The 24,178-nt window shown below is 39.9% G+C and overlaps 1 protein-coding gene across 2 annotated transcripts in view; it reads right to left on the bottom strand.

Annotated features, from left to right (window-relative positions):
* Nucleotides 1–24,178, bottom strand: part of farsb (phenylalanyl-tRNA synthetase subunit beta) — a 65,878-nt gene that overhangs the window by 9,868 nt on the left and 31,832 nt on the right. For both annotated transcript variants that reach the window (XM_087993681.1, XM_043702054.2), the window contains exons 13-16: nucleotides 23,680–23,760; nucleotides 21,076–21,168; nucleotides 12,863–12,980; nucleotides 8,513–8,665 (exon numbers count right to left, since the gene is read on the bottom strand). In XM_087993681.1, coding sequence (XP_087849807.1) covers nucleotides 8,513–8,665; nucleotides 12,863–12,980; nucleotides 21,076–21,168; nucleotides 23,680–23,760 — 445 coding nt within the window. The remainder of the gene's footprint in view (nucleotides 1–8,512; nucleotides 8,666–12,862; nucleotides 12,981–21,075; nucleotides 21,169–23,679; nucleotides 23,761–24,178) is intronic.

Genomic DNA, 24,178 nt, shown 5'->3' with positions numbered 1-24,178 from the left:
CCACAACACTTTTAGAATAGTGCAAAAGATCATGAAAACTCAATTTGCACTTAAAATTTCGTAAACTTTTGTGTTGTTTTGTCAATTTTGAATGATTTTGGACACAGTGGAAACTCTGCGTCTAGTGTCCAAATTCAAAATTTTTAATTTAAAAATGCTGTTATCGTGTGCACATTGCTGGAACTCGCTTTCAAGGTTCAGATGATGTCACTGAAATGCTCAAGAGATTTAAAAACAATTCCATTCCCAATGTCCTGACGCCCAGTAACAACCTTTGAATTGTATTGTTGTTTGAATAATTGACAACTACATTACCAATGCTTTAGAGAAACATGTGGGATTGGGGTAATAAATTGATATAGTTGAAAATTGGCAAGCAGACAGGAAGCATAGAGTAGGAACAAATAGATCTTTCTCATGGTGGAAGGCAATGACTGCTGGGGCACCACAGGTGTCAGTGCTTGGACCTCACTTATTCACAATAGGCATCAACAATTTGGGACTAATATTTCCAAGTGTGCCAATGATACAAAACTAGGAAGAACTGTGACTGGTTAAGGTGCTTTAAGGTAATTTACACTAGTTGACTGAGTGGGCAACTACAGGGCAGATGCAGTAGAAGTATGAAGTAATTCACTTCAGTAAGAAAAGAGCAGAGTTTTTAAAAAAAATTATAGTAGATTGTGAAATGTTGATATAAAGGGGGACCTGGGGGTGCCCTTAGATTAGATTCCCTATAGTGTGGAAACAGGTCCTTCGGCCCAATAAGTCCACACCGACCCTCCGAAGAGTAACCCACCCAGGCTCATTTCCCTAAATTTACTCTTGACTAATACACCTAACACTGTGGGCAATTTAGCATGGCCAATTCACCTAACCTGCACATTTTTGGATTGTGGGAAGAAACTGGAGCACCCGGAGGAAACCCCTTGTGCAGCATTCACTGAAAACAAGCATGCATGTGCAGAAAGCAATTTGGAAGGCAAATGGTATGCTGACCTTCATTGTAAAGGGAATTTTCGGTAGTTTCATTAACTTTCAGTATTTCTGGAGATGCCAGGAATAGTGGGGCTCGATTTCCAATGCACTACTCCAGTAAGTCATGACAACCTGATTCCCATCAACTCTAGTTTTCCCTAGGATTCCTTGATGACAAGGACACTCTCCCCGGATTTTGGAGTTCAGCTGTTTCTTTCCTGTTTGGAGCAAGGCTATAATGAGATCTGCAGCATGTCAGATTGTCAGTGAACAGGTTATTCCTTTGCAAGTGCTGTTAGAGAGCACTGTCAAGGATCACTTTCAACGCTTTGCAGATGACTGAGATTTGACTAATAGGGCTGTGATTCGATGGTTGGATTTGTCCCACCTTTTCTGTATGATACATATCTGAGAATCTGTCCATACTGGCATGTAATGCCTATGTTGGCTGTACTGGTACAAACATGGTTAGTTGTAGAGCACAAGCCTTCAGTACCAGAGTGCTGTCAGGGTCCACAGCCTTTGCCATTTTCAATGCCTTCAGCCTTTTCTTGACATCACATGGAATAAAATGAATTGGTTGAAAACTGGTATTCAGGACACTGGGTCCTCAGGAGGAGGCTGAGATGGATCATTCACTCGGAACTGCTGGCTGAAATAGATGCAAATATTTCAGCCTTGTCTTTTGCACTAATGTGCTGATCTCGTCCAATATTGAGGGTGGGAATATTTTTGGACTTGTTTAGCAAGCAAGTAGTCTTGTATTGTAGTTTGAGAAAGTGTGGACTGCCGAGTCGAAAAGTGTGGTGCTGGGAAAGCACAGCCAGTCAGGCAGCATATGAGAAGCAGGAGAGTCGACGTTTTGAGCATAAGTCCTTGCTCTTGCTTGAAACACTGACATTCCTGCTCCTCGGATGCTGCCTGACTGGCTGTGCTTTCCCAGCACCACTCTATATTGTAGTTTCATCAGATTGACTCCTCATTTTCAGGTATGGATGATGCTGTTCTTGGTGTAACCTCCTGCACTCTTCATTGAACCAAAATTGATATCCTGCCTTGATGATAACAGTGAAGCAGGTCTTGTGCCAGGCCATAGGTTGTAATTGTAGTCAAATACAATTTTGTTGCTGATGATAGCCCACAGCAACCCACAGATGTCCGGTTTTGAGTTTTTAGATCTGTTTGAATTCTCTTCCATTTAGCATAGCAGAAGAGACGTAAATGCATTGGAGGTGGTTCAGTGTCGGTTTGCTAAATTGATACCCAAAATGATGGGGTGGTCATGAGGAAAGGTTAGACTGACTGGATTTGTTTTCACTGTACTTTCAAAGATAAGGTTGGTATGAGGGGCTGAATGATCTACGTCTGCTCCTAATTTCATTATTTGTAACATCACCTAGCCTCAATAAATATAATTCTCCAAAGGCTTTACATCCATCAACAACGTGCAAAATTTGATGGAATGACTTTCCATACATTGTATTGTCCTGCTAAAATAACTTAAGAAAATTATTTAATTACCTGTAATCAGTTAATACAATACTAACAACCTAGATTATAAGAGCGAATTCAATATTCTAACTGAAAATCTCAGTGAGGTTGGACAATAAATGCTAATTATATTATAATACTGTTACACCTCTGCACTGTATATATAATGGACTAACCTCCTCCTTGGTCCCTGGAGATGGTAACCAGACCAGACGTCTGACTCATGCACTGTCTGCTTTGCTACGCCTGTTTGCTAATGTGGCCGTTCCATATCCAAGCTTTAACAGGATCACTAAATCTCTTGATGATACATATTACTCTAAACGGCCACCTACAGCATCTCTGTTCCATTTTATGTAGCTTGAGTGAGGATCATTTTTCACACACAATCTCCAGAAAGGCTAATGGCACTCAACAATTTCATCCCTATTTCCAGTCATCTATATCCATGCACAGGTGTTTCACAGATGGCGACAAAAGGTCAGAATTTTGTGCCATTATGAGAAAATGTATTTCTACAAGTGCAGAAAGTGAGAGGTTGCAGTGTCCTGCATTTGACATAACAAGTCATGGCATACAGAAGGTTAATTAAAGGATGCAGCACATTTAGGAAGGCTTTCAATTAAATGAAGCATTTACTGTACCTAGAGGTGATTTGTACCAAATTTATTCACACAAATTTTGCATGGCAAATGGTACAACTTTTAACTATGGTGGAAAATCCATTACAGGAAAATTATGTTTCTTCATGCATTGGAAATAGATATCTTATATTTGTATAGGTATGTTATTATTATAGCACCCATTTGTAAATGCTACTCATTGTATCGTCGAAACATACAGTACATAGGGAGGCTGTTCAGCCTGTCAAATTTGTATTAGGTGTTGACAAAGCCCTAGTACTTGTTCCCACATTCCTGCCTTTGCCCTTAAGCTTATAAGTTCATTAATAAATAACCATCAAACTCAAGTGTTGAACTTATTTATGGCATTCACTTGCAACATCTTTCAGAGTTTTCCAGCTCCCAACAGTAGCAAGAGTTTCTCGCTTTCCCCCCAATAAAAGGTGAGTCATTCACAAAAGCAAATAGTATTATCTGTTTATTCCATCAAAGCCCCGCAACATTGTGAAAACCCACCTAAAGTCACCTTTAACCACATTCATCCAAAGATATTAGACCTAACTGTTCCAACATCTCCTCATAAGTAAAATCCTTCTTCCTTCGTAATACTATCATACACCTCATTTGCTCTCTTTCCAAGGCCTTTGCATCTTCTAATCTAGCCATTTGCCAGAGTACAATCTTAATCCTGCAATAGTAACAATTTATTACCTTCACTTCCTTTGACCTCTGCTTAAACCTCACTTCCATTCTACATGCAATGTCACTATGTACTCTAGTATGGAGAGGAGGCCATGTGAATTATTTATTCCCATTAAGATGATTTTTAAGGTGACAGGTTAAAGGTTCGTTGCAGTTATATAATTTCTCAGTAAATGCACATTTTGCTGTCAGTGAGGTTTATGAATGATGAATAAATTCTCTTGAAATTCCTCTAAGTTAATTCTACAAAAACTAAGTCATCAAAATAGACTTTAAAAAATGCACAAATAAAAACAGAATGTATACATAGTTGGTTATAAAACAGAATATTCCAAAATCATTAAATGGTAAATGTCTAGTCAAATTGAGTTGACATACAATGAAGTCCTCGGTTTGAACTTTGGGCTGTGCACTGAATTAACTGCTTGTGAAAAATCCTTTAAGATCAGGCAAATCTCTACAGAAATGCAAGGAAAGTTCTTCCTTTCCTACAAAGTGGTCAGTGCAAGTACCACCTCAGATGTTGCATTTTTGGAAAAGAACACTTAGTTTAAGCTCATCTGGAAACTTTTGTGCAATCAGATTTCTTACAGGACCTGGATAATGAACAAAAACTGAATACATAATAGGTGTAAGAGGATTGCCCTCAAACTTTCATTTCAGAGCACTGCACTGCCAGATTTTAATTTTGCCTTACTTTCTTAAAATGGTCTAGACTGCTCTTGGTGCTGCTTGAAATCATGTGCAATCGCAACTTTCTTTTGTTACGAAAGAGAACTTTCAATATTGAAGCAACAATATCGCAATTTATGACATTCATATCGCAATTTATGACATTTTCACAATATCTCTAATTATTTTTCTTATAATACATTACATGCATTGTTACATGAACAATCAGGCGTACAGGCTGCCTGCAGCTCTGACTCCTTTTAGATCCCTTCACTCCAGAATTTCAACATATACATTTCATGCTAATTGATCACATTACTTTTTAAAGCTTAATTTAGTTAGTTGTGTGACTACTTTGCTAACATTTGAGCATTCATGTTGGTCTATTTAATTTACTTTATTTTTTTTTCCATTCCAATAAAAAGTGGCAATCATTAGAGCATATTACATAAGCAGCAACATATCATTTAAGTTTTCAATGATAGTGCTGTCCTTATTATTTCTCACTTGGCAATTTGTCATTTGACTATTGCAATTTCTCCATTACTTTCATAGGATCACAGAATCCCTACACGATGTGGAAGCAGGCCATTCAGCCCATTGAGTCCTCACCGACCTCCAAAGAGCACCCCACACAGACCTATCCCTCCACCCCCGACCCTATTCCTAAAACCCACATTTCCCATGGCTAATCCATCTAACCTACACATCCCTGGGAACTATGGACAATTTCCCATGGCTAATCCATCTAACCTACATATCTTTGGACTGTGAAGGAAATCAGAGGAAACCCATGCAGACATGGGAAGAATATGCAAATTCCACACAGACAGTCGTCTGAGGGTTGGAATCGAACCCGGGTCCCTGGAGCTGTAAGGCAGTGGTGCTAACTACTGAGCCACCACGCTGCCCCAAATTTTGAGAGTCTTAAACATTTAGTCACGGAACTATTACTTTGATCAACGTACTATCAATGCAAAATGTGATAAGCAGTATTTCTAAAATAAAACAGTGAATTCACTTTGGAGCAAGTAATTCATTGCCCATTGACGACACTCTGCATCACCAAATGCTTTGTTTCCCATGATATTACTGATTATGTGATAAACTTCCACAAATGCAACAACAGTTTTACTTTGGCATATGTTTTAAAAGAGCTTCAATAAATACTTCCAGAAAGTGGTACTAAAAATTTATTATTGGTGTTGTTTAAGAACTGAAAATGTTGCTCCAACTAATGACCCTACTATTCCCCAATCAAACTTGCAAACACCAAATTATCTTAAAAACATTAGGCAGGGCACTTCATGAGAACTTTTAAGACATAAAGATTGTAGTTTGCTGGTGGTGGAAAGAAAATCTCCTGGGATTTCAGTCTGTTTCTGATCCACATCTTTCAGTCTCCTAACACATTAAAAGCAAAGCTAATCTGCCATTGAAAGAATTGATTTGTATTCATAAATGAAACATATTGGCATATAACAGGAAATTTTTGGATGTGGTTAAGAATGGAAAAATGTCACTTAAAAACATTCCACAGATTATAATGATAGTTGAGTCAAGTTGCCCCATTGTCATATTCTGTCCACGTGTTAAATTGCCATTGTAATATTTAATCAAACCAATGCGCAATTGTGTACAACTGATTAAAAAAAACTATTGAATAAGGTAATGCGAATTTGCCAGATGTGTTTATTGGTAGGTGGGTACCTAAAATAAAGTGGGTACAGCCTAACATCTTCCCACTCCTTTCCCTCCCTCCCACCATTCATCGGGGATACCTCTCTGAAGATAGCTCTTTCACTTCAACCTGTTCTACAAAGCCCACATCCCAAGTCCTCTCCCAATGGTTTCTAAGTCTTCCTGACTCAATACCCAGACCTGGCTGGACAGCAGCTCCAGAGGGTGGGACTTCTAACCCAGTGAAGAACAGGAGTCCCATTCTGCATCTATTCACATCACCAGCAGTGAGTTATTGCTGTGGGGTGGATTTTCTTTTCCTTTGTTGGTTACTGACAAACACTTTGGTAGGGAGGGTGAGCAGCCCATCCCTGGCAATACACAGTCCACTGTCTCAGCATCAGAACATTGCAAATCAAGATCTAATACAGGGTTGAGTTCATAACCCAGGCTAACAAGTCAGTACGAAACTCAGGGAATACACTATTATCAGAGGCATTTCCTCAAAATGATTACTTGGCTCAGATTCTGTAGCAAAAATAATTTTGGTTTATCATTATCATTGAAGTGTAATTAACAAGACAGCATGTGGATATATGTACAGCACATGGACATCAGCAGTTCAAGAAGGCAGCTCACCACCACGTTCTCAAGGAGAGCCAGGGGTGGGGGGGTGGGGGGGATGGGCAATAAATGTTGACCCACCTGGTGATGCACAGGTCTCACAAGTGAATATAAAAAAACTTCTAACAATTCCATGTGCAGTTAAATGCAGAAATCTGGTGGTTTCTGTCTGAGTTGGGCTGATCCTCCACCATTGAAACCGAGAGAGCATGAGGTTACTGTACTTACCACTAAACCTGCCAATAAGATCCACAGCTGCCCAATCTAGCGTAAACAGATTTTAAATGTGCATTAAGTGAAAATTATACTCAAGGAATCTCTTTGGCACTGAAAATGAACTGTTATAAGTTGGGTGTCTAACTTATTTAGCTTTTGTTTCTAAGAGATTAAAACAGAACTTGTTTTTTGCTTCTGCTTGACTTTTTTTTTAAAAAACCCTCTCTCCATCTGAATTCCAATGATTATATTACAAGAAGGTGTTATATAAACTGGGATTGGATACTAAGAAATTTATACGGGTAAGAAGTGAACTGATTGAAGTTTTCAAGATATTAAGGGAAACTGATAGAGTAAATAGAAACTCTTCCTGCTGCTTAAGACTAGTTCTGTATTGCAAAAAAAAAGGTCAAGACTTTGAAAACCCTTCTGAAAATGGCAGCTGACGCTTTGTAAATTTTAAAAGTGAGATTGTAACATTTTTGTTAATCAAACATATTAGTGAGACAAAACACAAAAAGGAGCCAACAAAGTCTGAAGAAGAACCACTGGACCCAGAAAGTTAACTGATTTCTCTCCACAGATGCTATCAGATCCACTGAGATTTTTCAGCAATTTCTGTTATTTCAAATTAGTGAGACAGGTTATCTGGCAGATCCAGTGAATAAGGTCACAGATCAGCCGTAATTTCAATGAATGATGGATAGACTCAAGGGGCTAAACAACTTACACTCATTCCAATGCTCTTTTAATCCTATTTTTCTTTCCCTTTATTTCATTCTCCGTGCATGATTTGACATTGAATTAAATGTTTTAACTTCAACTTCCTTATTTAGACTCTGCACTGCAATTCAGAGTTCTTCAGCCTAACTGGGTTTCTTTTCATTGGTGAGATGCTGGCTAGGCCAGCATTTGTTTCCCCATCCCTAATTGTCCAGAGGCCAGTTACAACTCAACCAAGAGGGTCTGAAGTCATATACAGGGCCAGACCAGAAAAAGACGGCAGGTTTCATTAGTGAACCACTTGGGCTTTTACAGCAATTGATGGTCAGTAGGCAAGTTTTTACTTTGGAAAGTTTTTAAAATTCAATTCAAATTTCACTATCTTTCATGATGGATGCTAAACCCATGCCCCCAGAACATTAGTCCAGGCTGCTGAGTTACCAATTTAATGACATTATCATTACAACACAATTTCCCCATTTGAGGAGAAACATTTACAAAAGGTCTCCGACATGAGACAGTGCATTTGATTTCTAATTAAGAATTCCAGGGCCTAAGTCCATAAAAATGCCCACGAGTAACTTTAATCATGATGAGCAGCTGAAACCATTCATCCTTTGCTAATTGCAAGATCTAGATCAATAGATTCACTGGGTCTCACTACTTTTTCACCCGAGATCTTGGGCCAGTAAAGGCATGTTCCAGGTTATTAGGCACATGGAGGAGAACGGAGGACATGGACTGGCGATGCTGAATTCAGGTACACTATCCTGAGCTAAATCTGAAAAAACAACTCCACTCACCTTCGACTGCCTGAATGTAGTACCCATTCTCTTTTTCTGGATTCAATTCAAGTAGTTGCATTACACGGTCCAACATGCCATGGATCACTTCAAAGCCAGGATTCTTATTGTAGTACACAGCACAGAGGCGTCTGGAGTTCCTTGCACCAACATCTGCATTCCAGTAAAATTTTAAATAATGGTATCAATTAAAAACCTGTACCATTTTTGCCTAAAAGGCAGCTATCAACAACATTGGAGTAAGGTAATACTAAAGACAAATGCACGTTTAAACAAGTTCCTGAAGCTCAGAAAATGGTCACGCGTAGGGTTAAGCAATTTGAATGATAATCATTTAAAAAAAGCTAAAGGTAACGTAGAAGTGAATATTTGCGTTATGTGACTGTGGAATCAAGGTATGTTTTTACCATGAGGGAAGACTCCTGTCTGAGAGATGATAATTCTCCTGCCTTTGACAGAACATATAATTAACTTGATTTCCAGGATCTAGTCAGCAATGGAAATCCGAATGGGACACCTCTATTAATGAGATGATAATGCACACATCACCCTTAACTAAAGTCAACTGTTAATGCTTAACCTTGAAACACAAAATTGATTATCATATTGTCCATTGATTGCATCCTAGTGAGTCCACTTCTCGGTCATTCCTCTAACAAGTTTCCCTGGATTCTTTTGTACAATGTCAGGCATGTGCTATCACTTACTAAAGATGTCCTCAGATTGTGACTTTCCCAGGTGTGTATCGCACCAGTTCTTGTGTCAATGATGCTCCCTCACAGTGCTAATTAGGGATTCCAGGATAGTCAGTATTTGGTCATGACAGTGACGTGAAAGAGGTATTGAAGGTAACATCTATTTTGGCATCTTGTTTGCAGTTAAGGTCCTGGAGCCGGAAGGTGCAGCCATACTGTACTCCAACGATAATGTGCTAGTGGTGGTTCTGGGCAGATGCAGACTTACATGTTACCAAATGAACAGACAGTTTTCATTTGAAAAGGTAGAGCTTTATGAGTAGTGACATATATCCAGGTAAGTGGTGTGTTCCAACACAATGCTGATTTGGGGCACGTAGAAAATGGAGAGGCTTGGTGAGTTCAGATTGGCAGTTGTTGGTCAGTACCCAGCCTCTTGCTTTGTTTTTATAGTCAAGCTGTTGATATGGCTGGACCAGATAGGCCTCTTAAGCTAACAGTGCTCCACACAACCACCACCAACCTGCTCCAAGATAATCCTGATGTAAGTGGGAGCATACATTGGTCTCAAGCGTAGTTGCGTCAGCCTTATCAACTTCATTATTAAGAAATCACAACAATGCTATTGCATTTTATGGGGTGGTGGTTAGAAAAAGCCATTGCACAATACTTGTGGCACAAATGTTAGCAGTCTTTTGTCAATTCACAGTTGCTGCAGTATGCTCTTTGGAAGCCCTGTAATTTCCAGAGCTTGTGAGAACTGGTTTGCAACGAGTGGAACTTTCTACTTTTAAGTCAATTATGATTCCAGTCACTGAAAGGTACTTGTCACGAGCACCACCCTCCCACCTTCAGTTTTACAGAGACTGTTGACATATTTGTTTGAACATATTATGACATCTCTGCGGCTGTCACAGCCTGTGATAGGACTTGAACTCATACCTTCTGTCTCAGAGGGTGGGCCACTAGTAATGTCAATGCTACTGAATATCAAGGATAACTGATCTTACCTTCATTTCAAGCCCAAGCCTAGGTCAAGACTTTGAGTTGTCTGAAGATTTCTACCTTTTCTGGTTTATTAATCGCATTCCAATCAGTTAATCAGCCAAAGCTTTTTTCTTAAAATTTTAAATGAAACTGTAGCCTTGAAATTGCTTTAGAGGCTCAACAGATTCTGCCCTTGATCATTATCCACTGATATTTGTTTGAAAAAGTGCTTGCGACACTAGGATTAGGCTCAGCCATGACTTCTATACTCTCAGTCCAATGATATGCCATCACACACAAAAAGTGGGCACAGAGCTAACAAAGCGTTAAGTCAGATTTAAAGATATATTTCTTCATGTCAGGTGATACATGAAACAGATGACTACATTTGCAGAAGCAACCCATTCCATTCAGCATCAAATCAGAACAAGTATAATTACAGGTTTAGTGCAGAAAAATGAGACTGCCAAGTACTGAATACTCTTTCTTTCCATCCCATACTTTTACATATCTTAGAACTTCCTGCAGCAATGTTACTTGAAAAACAAATGGTAATATTTTTTCCTTTTTTTTGTACCGCTGAGCTCTCCTAGATTGAGAACATTTGCCAAAACAATTTAGCTGTCAAAAACATGAATCGAAATAAAAACTTCATGTTCAGCATTATTTAGCTTCATGAAGAGTAAAGCTAAAACTGTTAATGGTTGATTACTGTTAATAAAAAGAATGCAACACATCAAATAAAATACTTATGCCATATCCTTGTAGTTTCAAGTGATTAAACCAAAATATTATCATAATGTCATGAAAGAATTTCTCTGCAGCTTATAATGGGCAAATAATGTTTGCTTAGGCTTTAAGCTGCACAACTAACTGAATTTCTACCACCTAACCTTGCCGTTCCATTTTTGACCTTTGACAGATGCAGGAAATGAGGTTGAAGTGGCATGCTTTGAATTCGCCTTTTGCTTAGTACTCCTGATCAGGCCTTCTCACTAATTCTGTGAAGGTGAACATACTCAAAGCAACATTTATTGTTTCGTATTAAACTGCAGCATTGAGTATAACCATGTACACAACAGGCAACCAACATAACACCTGGGCCAGCAGACTGCCAACTTAAAAAAAATCCAACACACATAGATTTTTTGCAAGATCGGAGTTCAATTTTTCTCTCCTCCTGCCAATTTTCTCTCCTCTAGGAGAGTTGATTCTTTGCTGGAATGTGGTTCTTTGTGCATGAGACCTCTCTTTAATTCAGAGGGAGCCTTCTAAACATGTGAGCAATGACACTAAATTACTATTTCAGAACTGAGCAAACTTGCATTTCTCACACTACATTATTTAAGAGACAACAAATTTTATTGTATTGGAACTACATAAATAAATTGCTGAACTGTCGTCACGCTGAGGATGACTGAGCAAAAGTCAAATTTGACTCTTGGATCAAAGAAAGTAATAGAAAGTAAATCATTAGTCAAGAGATCTGCAGAGCAGGTTTGAGCTTGTATGTCGGGAATAACGATATCTCAAGATGGCTAATTTACTATGCATTAAAATTATAAATTTTATTACATGAAAATTAATAGTATAATTGGATCATTTTAAAAATTAATTCATCCTGTCATTTGTTTTCTTAATTCTTTAAAATTCCCTTTGAAGTAGGAGTAATATTGCATAAAGGTTCTGTGATTTTTTTTTTAAAAGATGATTTGGAGGATGCACAAATACTCCTACTCCTGTAAAACCAGGGCGATTTCAGTTTCACAATATAAACTATACTGTGAACTTGCAAACAATCTGCTCATGATTTCAATCCTTGCCATACGCATGATCACATTTTTGTAAATTCTAAAAAAGTGAATGATTAATATTTTTGAATGGAATTTCCCAATACCTAAGTAGCTAAACCATGCAGATCAGTAACTCCACATTGAGTTAAGTGAACACAATGAAGCAGCAGTAGGCAATTAACCTAATTGCTAAACATTTTGGAAGGAGTAAACTATCCTTGGATCCTATTCTTGACATCTATAGTGACCCCTGCTGGAAGTGTGGCCATTAGATATTTCAATTGCAAAGCACCAACAATTGAATAGCCTGTCACTACTCAATATTACAAATAAGTGATACCGAAGGGACAAAACATTGCTTAAATTAAACATTATTATTAAATTATTTCTGTGGCGCTCTCTTAATAGATGAGCAAGATTTTCCTGTGTATATGAGAGATACAGGCCAGGGTGGCCTGAAGATTGAATGCTGACTTGTGCTGAATCAGTGCACCACGAAGGTGGCAAATTTGGCCTCAATTCTCACGGGCTGCAGGAAAGAAAACATTAGCCAGGATTCATGTTCTTGATGATTATTGTAGAGTTCCCGCAATTGCCAGCGAGCTCAGCACAGATTGATAGTCGAACCCGGAAATTTCCCGGGCTTTATGCTTCCAGTCTGTGTTATGTTAGAAAGCTATGCTATCCAACTGAACAAAATTTTATTCAAGCATCAAAATTTTAAACCATTAACTATTGACAAAAACTATTTAATATTTATACGTGAGTAAAATACCATTCTAAAATCTCTTTGTTTGGCATGTTACATATGCTAATTAAAAGTAAGAGCGCAATTGACTATGAAATGAGTATTGTGTTTAATGAAGTATAAATACCTTTGGAAGAATCTTTCAGAACAACATCAGAAATTTCAAATAATTTCAGAGGCAGTGGCATCTTTCTATTGGCTGCAATTGTCTTCAGCAGACCAGGGAGCAGGGTGGTACGAGCCACCTAAATCAAATAGAAGGATGGACACTATAGATGAACTGTTTTCATTATCAGCTTGGAACACCTGAATTTAACACGCCACAACAGAGAAGACGAATCACACAAAATAAAAACTTTCAAGATTGTCTGCTCACTGCTAACAGTAAAATGTTGTTTCAGCAGCTAGTAAAACAGACACTACTATTGTCAAAATGTGTGAGAGCTTGTTTCCCATATGCAAAGTGAACGTATTCCAGGGAACAATGAAACAGATAGTTCCAAACCATTGTTATATAAAATAAAGAAAAGACATAGATTCTTGATCAGTCAGGGAATCAAGGGTTATGGGGAAAGGGGAGGAAAGTGGATGTAAGGAATGTTGGATCAGCCACGATCATGTGGAATGCAGGAGCAGATTTGAGGAAGCACATGACCGACTCCTGTTCCTATTTCTTTGGTTATGAACGTATGATTGTAGATTTAAAAGCAAATGTTCAACTACGTGAAAAACATTTAGTCAAATACTACAATTTCAATCTTCGCTTTTTTGGAACCAAACTTGCATTTTCTATATATATATTTACAAACTCCAAATGAGAACAGTATGCAGTTAATACCTCTTTTAAGGTTAAATGTTCTTTGCGAAATACATTTATTTATTATATTGGATAACTATGCTATTCCATTGAAGGAAAAGCAGTGACTAATTGGTGGCAATATTTTAAAGCCTACATTCGCTTGCACTTGGTAAAACAATTTACAAACTGGAACACTGCCGCCACCTTGTGGTCTGTCAAATATTTTTCCAGCTTCTCAGACAGTCCCACAGTATAAGATACACACCCACCCACACACCCCTGGATTTGAGGGTCTTCAGATGATTTAAACAATCTGATCCTAGTTCACGACACGCTGCAGGCAGTGTCTGAGCAGGTAGGATGCTCAGGTTTTCGCATGGTCTTTTCACTGTTTGCGCTTGATCTCCAACCCAAGCCTATCGGAAATGCTCAAGATGGCTGGCACTTTCACATATGCTTCTCCAGTTTGGGTAAGATTCCAACAAGTTGGTCAGGGTAAGGTTATTTTTCAGGAAGGCTTAGAGGAGATCCTTGAAGCATTTCCTCTGCCCACCCAGTAGCTGCTTGCTGTCAGGAAGCTCGGAGCATAAAGCTTATTTTGGAAGTCTTATATCAACCATGTGATGCACTCAGTGCTGTGGACTGACCTGAACACTGGGGATGTAGGCCTGAGAAAGGTCACTAGTATTGGAGCTTCTATCTGCCCATGGATTTGTAGGATTTTACCAAAGTTTTGTTGCATGTATCACTCTAGGGATTTGAGGTGTATTGCTGTGCATTATTCATGTCGATGACATATATAGAGGACAGGCAACACTATCTCTAGCTTGGTGTCAGGTTTGAGGAATTTTTAACCAAAACACTATTCGCCATATGGCCATTCAGTTCGTTCTGCTATAACGCATATTTCTTCAATGCGAATTAGCTATAATGTGTTTGATGAATTCAGACCATTATTTATAGAACACGCACTTTCCTTATCTGTATTGGGTATAACCAGTCCCATTGGTTTAAAGGGTACCGCTATTACGCCATTTTCTTATAATGTGGAATCGCACAGGAATGGACCTATAGCATTTCTCAGAACAGGCTGTAGGCTGCACTGTGACAATGGGCATGATATTGAATTTCACCATTAGTGTCTTTAATGCCTGCCCTCACTGTAAGGAGGCTCTCAAGGCAGTAAGTATGACCCACACTATCAACTAGCTCATGGTGGATCTTTGCAACAGTGCCCCACTGAGTGTCAAGTGGGGACAGGCCAATAGAAGACTTCAGACTTCTGGGCATTATGTCCAATTCTCATTCACACCTCTGAACATGTGCAGACACAATCTAGTCTGCGCATTGCAGCTTGATAACAAGAGTTTGGTATCATCTCAGTTCTAGGTTGAAACTTTATTGCTGGAACAGCACAGCAGGTCAGGCAGCATCCAGGGAACAGGAGATTCGACGTTTCGGGCACAGGCCCTTCTTCTGCTCATTCCTGAAGAAGGGCCTGTGCCCGAAACGTCGAATCTCCTGTTCCCTGGATGCTGCCTGACCTGCTGTGCTGTTCCAGCAATAAAGTTTCAACTTTGATCTCCAGCATCTGCAGACCTCACTTTCTCCTCGATCATCTCAGTTCTAGGCCAAACAGATTAAACGGTTTCATGTTCATCCTGCAAAGAGGCTCAACTTCAGTGGGAAACTTTATGAATACTGAATAATGAATATGTTCTGGCAAAGAAGGTGGTGAAGAATATTGGTGTGATTACACAGCCTTGCTTGACCTCAGTTTGCATATACATTGGGTCTGTGGTTGATCTGTTGGTGAGAACCAAGGTTTGCTCATCTGAGAAACGCGACAGTTCATTCCTGTGCGAAAGAAAATGGTGCAACGATGGCACCCTTGAAACAATTGGGACTGGAATCGCGTTATACCCAATACAGGTAAGGAAAGTGCGTGTTCTATAAATAATGGTCTGAATTCAAACAGGTTATAGCCAATTCGCATTGAAGAAATATGCATTATAGCAGAATGAACTGAATGTCCATATGGCGAATAGTGTGTTGGCTAAAAAGACCTCAAACCTGGCACCAAGCTAGAAATACAGTGTTGCCTGCCCTTCCAAATACGTCATTGACATGAACAATGCACAGCAACACACATCAAATCCCTAGAGAAATAAACCCAGCAAAACTTTGGCAAAATTCTGCAAATCCACGGGTATGATAGAAGCTCCAATACTAGGTGGAGGATAGTGATGAATTTCTATAGGCAGTTACTTTGAAGAGAAGGCTCCTTAACCCCTCCCAGATGGCAGAGTGGAGGCCTTTGTTAGGTAGAACAAAGTCACGTATAAAAGGTACTGCTGCTTTCTGCACTACTCTTCGGCTTGTCATGCTCATTGTGCTTATTGATAAATGGAATCCCCAATGTCACTCCAAGGGAGCTCTCCAGCCCTGGAATGGAAGCAAACAAAATGTTTTGAATAAGTTTCACTGTGCCAGATAGCAGAGACCCCTCTGCTAGTTACTGCAATTGGTCTTATCTTCTTTCTTGAAAATTGTTGCAATTATAGCATCTTGGAAATCATCATGTACTCCTCCTTCCAGACTGATACTGACCTCCTTTCTACAGTGCTGTACATTCTTCCAAATGGCTGAAACTGCTCTAACCTCCAACTTTGCACTAGGTTGGCATGGTCTGGTGTTGTAGCCTCCACTGCTGGTCCTGAGGAGAAAGGCACTTCTATCTAATGATCTTCTCAGCAATTTCAATTTCTCTGCTGCATCAGTTGGCCAATCCTTCATCAACAATGACAAGCAAAAAGGTGGCTGACCTGGATCCCTTATCCTAGAGGTTTGGAAATGAAGTGGGGGGAGGGTGCAAATATCCTTTCACTGATTGGACAGGCTCAATTCCTTTTTCCAAAATTTGTCCAATGATTTAAATTAAGAAATGTAAATGACATACAGGAATTAAAATGTCACATTAAACACTTTAGGATGATTAGAAACAGATAAGACAGGAATAGACCAATCCATTCCATCAAATCAGTTCCACCATTCAACAGTACATAGGCATGGTCTTCCCACTCTCACTGCACATCCCTTGATACCTTTCTCTAGCAGAAATCTCTCACGACTTCGAAAGCTCCAATGTGGAGGACAGAGCTACAGAATTTTCAATCACCATTTATATAAAAAGATTTTGCATCAGAATGGTGTAGTTATTTCAAGATTACAGGCAGAACCTTAGCAGGATCTCAGTGATGTGGCAGGGGTGAGATGAATGGTAAATTGGGTGAGATATTCTCAATGTTGGGATCATCTCGCTGCTTACTTGTACAAGTTTCTCATGCAGTGTAGCAAGATTCTCGCACAGCAGTGGCAAATTCCCAAATGCTATTCATTATCGCTTGTTAAGACAATTTGTTAACAGTCTAACCCTGTGCAATCTTACCACACCATGCAAACAAGCTGGTGGGAAAACTCAGCATGGAAACCAGAGCAGCTTCTTGCCAGATTCAGTACCAACATCTCAGTCCCAGTCCAAGGGCGCCAGCTGCATGTGCTCCATATTCAAGGACAATGGCTTGTAACATGCGATGTAATACTGCAGCAAGGACACAGTGTGCTCAGGGGCATGCACCCAGCTCATGGACTGGACCAGATGAGATCTCTGGGCCACTTCCTTCTGCCATGGCGCTCATTCACTCTGAGTCTACTTGGCAACTCACAGCATCCCTGCCTTGCTTTGCTTTTTTGAGCCAGAGGTACCAGGTTCATAATGCTATATTGTGCCACTTATCAGACACAAACCTAGGAAGCTTCTCCTGGCTGTCAGCTGGCCTCAGCCCATTCAAGGGAGACAGTCATTGCACAGGAGATCCTGGCATATTGAGTCAAGGACACCCTCCAATACCAGCTCGGAGCCTGCTCAGGGGATTCAGAGTTAGGATCCTCTGTCCAGGGGCAAGGAACTGAATAACTGGTGGTAAACTACTTGTTTCAACTCCTCTTGCTCTCCCGTGGGCTGGTTTGTTCCTGGACTGAGGGACAGACAGATACAGGAGAAATGAAAAGGGATGGCAGTTATTACAGTTGCTGCGTTTCCTGAGCAAGCGAAGCATGGCAGGTCGCGTTGGAGGTGAGGGTTAGTACAGTAGATGTTGTAGGAAGGAATGAGCAAGAGTGATAGAGAATGAGCCTCTGAGGGAAGTGGGTTCAGCACAGAGTCTATCAGAGAGAACATGGTGGTCTGTACATTGGCGAAGCAGAAACTGATACTGACCTCCTTTCTACAGTGCTGTACATTCTTCCAAATGGCTGAAACTGCTCTAACCTCCAACTTTGCACTAGGTTGGCATGGTCTGGTGTTGTAGCCTCCACTGCTGGTCCTGAGGAGAAAGGCACTTCTATCTGCGCACCACCCTACCCAGCAGGACCTCCAAGGCATTAACCACAAAGTGAGGGGTGATTTCTCCATCTGCTGAGTCTAAGGCAAATGTCAGCAACTGTGAAGAGCAGCTGTGCTGACCAGTGCTTGTCCAGGGACTTTTCACAACGGCACCAACACCGGGGATGTTAACATCAGTGAACTGGGGATATCTCTGGGTAGTGAGTCATTCCAACTATGACTGGGAAGTCGGTCACGATACTCTCCACAGGGGCAGGAATGACACTGAAAGCAGCAAGTTTGGAAAGATTCAACACTGCCTCACAGCAGGAAATCACTCCAACAAACTCAAAGAGACTTATACTTGGCGAAGAAAAAATTAATATTTAGCACTTTGGTTCTTCACCAAAGCAAGTGGGATACCGAAAATCTGTCTAATTATTTTAATTTTGCAAACACCTTGATCACAATCGCATGACCTCAAGTGACTACATATCAAATTTCTGCAATTTGTAATTGTGAAATCTGCTAAAGCCCTGCAATCATTCTGGTGATTCTGTACTTGATCCTTTCCAATCTCACTATATCTTTCTTCTTCTATTCTCCAAAACTGAAAGCAATTCACTAGATTTGGCCTAATTATACTCTATACCTTAATCAAAGTATATGACTTTAAAGGAGTCATTTGAAATTTGAGTTAGGGCACCTTTCTGTAAAACTTAATTCATTCGGTTTCTAAAGATGTCATTTTAAAGTCCTTGAATGTATCATCTCCCAAAGCAGTCTCCAAGTTTCTTAGAATTCCATGGCTGAATCCCTCCTGTCAGGTTTGCACCTCCGCCACAAACATTAATATTATCAAAGTCAACAGTATCATTTTATGGAGCTGTCACAAAAGTAAAGCAATCCTTCCTTGTCTATGTCAACCTGCGTACAGCTCTTGACATAGCCTGCTGATGCATATTCATCGCTGTCCATCTGGATGGAATAGCAATCACCTGATTCCACCTCAACTATCCAATAAGCTCTCAAGAATCAACTGTAATGACACCTCTTCCTGTTTGCAGAGCATTACCTCTGGTGACCCCCAAGGATATCTCTTGTGGTCTCATCTAGATGTTGCCCCTCAGCGACACGTTCCAACAATACATCAGTTGCCACATGGGTGCTGAGTGCACTCAGCTCAAGACCCCGCCACTGACTCTTAATTGTCAGACATGCTCAATATTCTGTACCAGATGAACACAAACTTCCTCCACATTTGGAGGGCAGAAGCTATAGACTTTGGTGCACAATGCAATCTCTGTTCTCGTGCTCCATCCTTCTCCCCAGTGACCGCCCGAGAGTGAACCAGAGTGTTTACAATCTTGGTTTCAAATTTGCCATGGAGATGAGCTTCTGAGCACATACCCATTCTGACACACTGACTGCCAATTTCCTCCAGCACAACAACATCTACCTCTACCCCTGCTTCCTCCCAGCTACTGCTGAAACCCTCATCAAGGCCTTTCTTATCTCCAGACTTAACTATTCCAATGCTGTGCTGGCTGTCCTTTCATATTTTAATCTCCATAAACCTGAGGTCATCAAAGCTCGGTAGTGCATGCCCCAGCTTGCTCTAAGTTCAGTTCATTAATCACCTCTGACCTATGTAATTTCTCAGCTAGAGAAAGTCTACATTTTAAAACTCTCATCCTAGTTTTCAAATCTCTCCGTAGTCTTTCCCTTCCCTAACTCTGTCACCTCCTCCAGCCCCAGAATCCTCAGAGATATCTGTGCTCTTCTCATTTTGGCGTCTTGAGCACCTCTGGTTTTAATCACACTACCAGTGCTGGCTATACTTTCAAGTGCTTTAGGCCCCTGAATCCAAAACGTTCTGCCTATACTTCTCCATCTCACTACGTTGTTGCTATCTCTTTGACTGAGCATTTGGTCAGCAGGGATACAACAGGCTGAATGGCCCCTTCTTTGCTGTAAGTACTCTATGGTTTATTCAAACTTTCCTAATGTGGGGATCATGTGGTGTTCTACAGTACTCTGTGAATATAATAATATAATGGCATTAAAGGTGCTACAAAAATACAAATAGTTGCTGTAAACAGGTTAATGGCTGATTTTAATGAGCTTTGGTTGATAACACATTAGTGTACAAAATATAGGAACCACCTTCAGGCAGAGAACTCAAGAAGTAACTTTCAATATCAACTGCATAATGAACATTTGGTGGAAAACACAGCAGTTCAACTGACTTTGAATGCAGGTTACGTTGGAGGCAAGTGCTCACTCAGCCTTGGCTTGGAACTACATCACTGTTCCCGAATGTCACTCGGTCAAAATCCTGAAATTCTCTTCTTCACAGCACTATGGCTGTCCCTCCACCCAAAAGACTGCAGCAGTTCAAGGATGCATGCTCACCACCATCTTTTCCAAAGCGATTAGGGATGGGCAAAAATAGCTAGTTTACGCATTAATGAATTTTCAGAGGAAATTAAATCACACCAAGTATTTTGTTAAAAAAAAAGTGGTCTTTTCATTCACTTTCTTAAGTAAGCATCTAAAATAAAATATTAAAAATGAGAAAAACTGAGGGTGTGTGTTGGGCAAAAGGAAGAGTGGGTAAGAGAAGGTGGGTGGGAGGGGATGACAGCAATAAAAGAGCAATGGGGGAAGAGGAATTTGTAGATGTTGTTGGTAGCAAGATCAAACTCTTTCATCATAAGTCACTTAATAATTTCAGTGTAAACATTACATGCTGGAAATCCTCCCAAGTCTGAAGATCAACACTAAAGACCCATGAAATCAGATTAATGTCTCAGGTATGGTTCAATTCAAGCAAATTCACAAATGAGTTAGGAGGTGAATTCACCAACTGAATTACAAATCAGACTTTACAATTATTCAAAATATATCTTTTATTACCTAGAAGTACCATTTTAAAGATAATTATATTTTGATTGTTATCTCATTAATAATTGCTATGCTAAAATAAATTTGTCAGGAAGTTCAATTATATTATAAGACAAAACTGTATTTCAAATCTTTTAAGGTATAACTTAAAGATTTTTTACACACATAAAAATCTGTCTTCAAAATTGGAAATAGCAAAGGTGCAGGTCTTTCAAAAAAAACAGAACAAACAGTCATTCTTCATTCCTACCTGAAATTCAGCTGTTTTAGGATTGGCTATATGTACTGCTTTCGTTTCTGATATGTCCTTGCCCAGCTTGCCAGCAATATCATCTTGCGAACACTTAGGTGATGAAAAACAGCACTAATTAGACATGTGGCAATGGCTAACTAGTTGGCTGGTCATAATTCCATAACAGAATACTTCTTATAGATATAACCAACCATAGTACAAGAAGTTCAAACACAATGGCACATAAGTTGCTGGACCTCGATATAATATGCTCTATTCCTTTGACTTATTCTTGCATCCTTAAGCTCAACTTATCTTCACACACTAAATTACTGGAAGTATGAGCAGATACTGGCTTAGTAAGTGCACAGGGCAACTGGAACGTGAATCACCAACGACATCAAATTAGATTTAGGGGTTGAGAAATAAACATAGGCCTGAGAAGGAAAATGAACTTGAGTGGGTGAATTCATTTTCAATCAGGTAAGCAAGAGAAATAAGCAGAGGGCTCTTGCGACACAGTGGCAGTGTCCCTACCCCGAACCAGGAGACCTGAGTTCAAGTCTCACCCACTGTAATGACATCTCTGAACAGATTAATTAAAATATATAAGAGAAATAAATGGAAGGGGAAATAAATAAAAATTGGAAGAGAGGACAAAAATAGAGACAGAAAGTAAGGTTCATTTTACAGGTTGTAAATTGATTAACAATTATCACCTTGTCAAAAGGCTATTTTACACTATTGATTATTAGATAGCTTCCAGTGGCAAGTTAAATGGATAATTAAGATGCAAATTCAGCAACTTCATTAAACTCGAGGGATGGTTAAGGGCCTGATGCCAATAGCTTGTGGCAATTTGTAATTGATGGGGTTCCTCTTCCTCACCACAATTTGCACATTAATTAAGATACTTGCTGTTCAAACACCATTATTTTCCAAGCGAATTTGGGCCAAAATTTACTTGTCTGTAATTTAGCAACACACAAGCATCAAAAAAACACTTTGCAAGGTTTGTTAACATTCACAAACAAATTCTACCTGACAGTTCATGGCTATAAATAGCTACATTGATTTATTGGCTTCAAAAACAACCCAGTGAGTTGATGCCCTAATAAAATTTGCCATGGGCTGGTGACATATGTTTGCAGTGTTGAGAGATGGAACAAGTACAAGCATTTGTTTGAATGAAGTTCACAAACTCTACCACATTGCAGGGAAGATCATCTACCTATCGTGGGCTTCTTCCACAATTCGGTACACCTGGTGACCCTGTCCAATAGAATTCTGCAACAGTACTATCATTGTCTGTGTGTGAAAACAGGTGAACAGATTTTCTCCTGGCATTCTATCCATCACTATCAGGAAGCTGTACAGTCAGTGCCAAGCTATTGTAAACATCTGGATGATTCAGGTCTTTTAAAAATGTCAACTCTGTAATTTGTCTTGTCCATATAGTGGACGAAAATTTTAAGGCCTAGTGACCAGTTTCCAGCACTCTACTAATGGCACTCCACCATCAATAGGTCCTTTGCACGTACTGGAATACAGGTCAACTCTCACTAACTGTGCATACAATCTGCCCTTGGATTTATCAAGGAACTCGTCCACTTTCATCCATTTTCCTAGATTCAGCTGGGATGAACTTCAGTAGGTTGCACCCCACTGACACCACTCACCAACCATGCATCCCTGGAGAACACTCACCTCCACTCACACTTAACATAGAATAGAGGTAATGAGAGGGGTTCTTTTAGTGCAGAGGTAGTATCCCTAGGAAACCTGGATTCAAATCCTACCTGCTCCAGGAGGTATGCCATAATATCCCTGAATAAAGTTAAAAATCACACAACACCAGGTTATAGTCCAACAGGTTTGATTGGAAGCACACTAGCTTTCGGAGCGACGCTCCTTCATCAGGTGTTGTGTGATTTTTACCTTTGTACACCCCAGTCCAACACCGGCATCTACGAATCATACCTCTGAATAGTTTGATTAGAAAAAAAAATTGAGGTAGAGACAGGGCTCTTGTGGCACAGTGTAGTATCCCCACCTTTGAACCAGAAGGCCTGGGTGAAGTCTCACCTACACCAGTGATGTATCATAACATATCTGGACAGGTTGATGAAAAACAAATTGAGGTAAATAGCGGGCTCTCATGTTACAGATGTAGCATTCCTACTTCTGAACTAGGAAACCTGGGTTCACGTCCTATCTGCTCTAGAGAGGTTGTTGGCTAGTTATAAATTTTAATTACGTGTATTACCAAAATTCCACCAAAATGTACAAAAAAAGGGTTTTCTAAGTCAGTCATTGCAAAAGGTGCCATCTGACATTTTTAAAAAATCCACGTTCAGCAGTATGTCTCAAGTGTATTATCATCGTCATTTGTTCTTTCTTGAGAAAACAGGACCAAGTAAAGAAAATGCACAAAGTTTGTGTTTTCTGCTCAACACAAACAAATTATCTTAATATGTACCAGTTACACAGCGTATGCAGCTAAATGAAGGTACAAATGCATTTTAAGTCTTAACAAAATATTTAAACCAAAATAAAAATGAAGTTGATCTTATTAAAGTTCCTGCAATGGTCCTAAACATTAGGAAGTGATAATGAACTCACCAGGGCAAAGGTCAAGGCCTCCGTGAATCCACCAGCTGCCATGTCCTGCCTCAGCAACTCAGCTAATTTGTTCAACGAGAACTAATAAAGGATAAAATAAAAGCAATCAGGTGACCAGGCTAAACACAGTCTCAGCAACACACAGCCAGACTTTGCAGGCTCAGTGACACAGTGTTTAGCATTCATGGCCACAGAATGTTAAAGAGGCTCCCACAACTTCAGTAGGTTGCACCCCACTGACGCCACTCACTAACCATTCATCCTGGAGAACTCCCTTTACAACAGCTCTCACAGCTCCTAAAATACTTACTGCGGTAATTGTAACAATCAGGGTGGATTTCAAAGAGGAGTTCCCTGATTGGGGTTGTTAAGCTGGACAGATCAGAATAGTAGTGTCAGATATCATGATCTTCTGAGAGTTGGCTTTGAGGGAGGACTCTTCCACGTGTAAATAAAAGGTGACTTGATGACGGGATACCGCCCTCGGGGACTCATTTCA

The sequence above is a fragment of the Chiloscyllium plagiosum genome, unplaced genomic scaffold (assembly GCF_037043375.1).
Source record: "Chiloscyllium plagiosum isolate Xiang-an unplaced genomic scaffold, Cpla_swu_hap1 HiC_scaffold_13, whole genome shotgun sequence".
Lineage (NCBI taxonomy): Eukaryota > Metazoa > Chordata > Chondrichthyes > Orectolobiformes > Hemiscylliidae > Chiloscyllium > Chiloscyllium plagiosum.
This window is presented reverse-complemented; position numbering and strand designations above follow the sequence as displayed.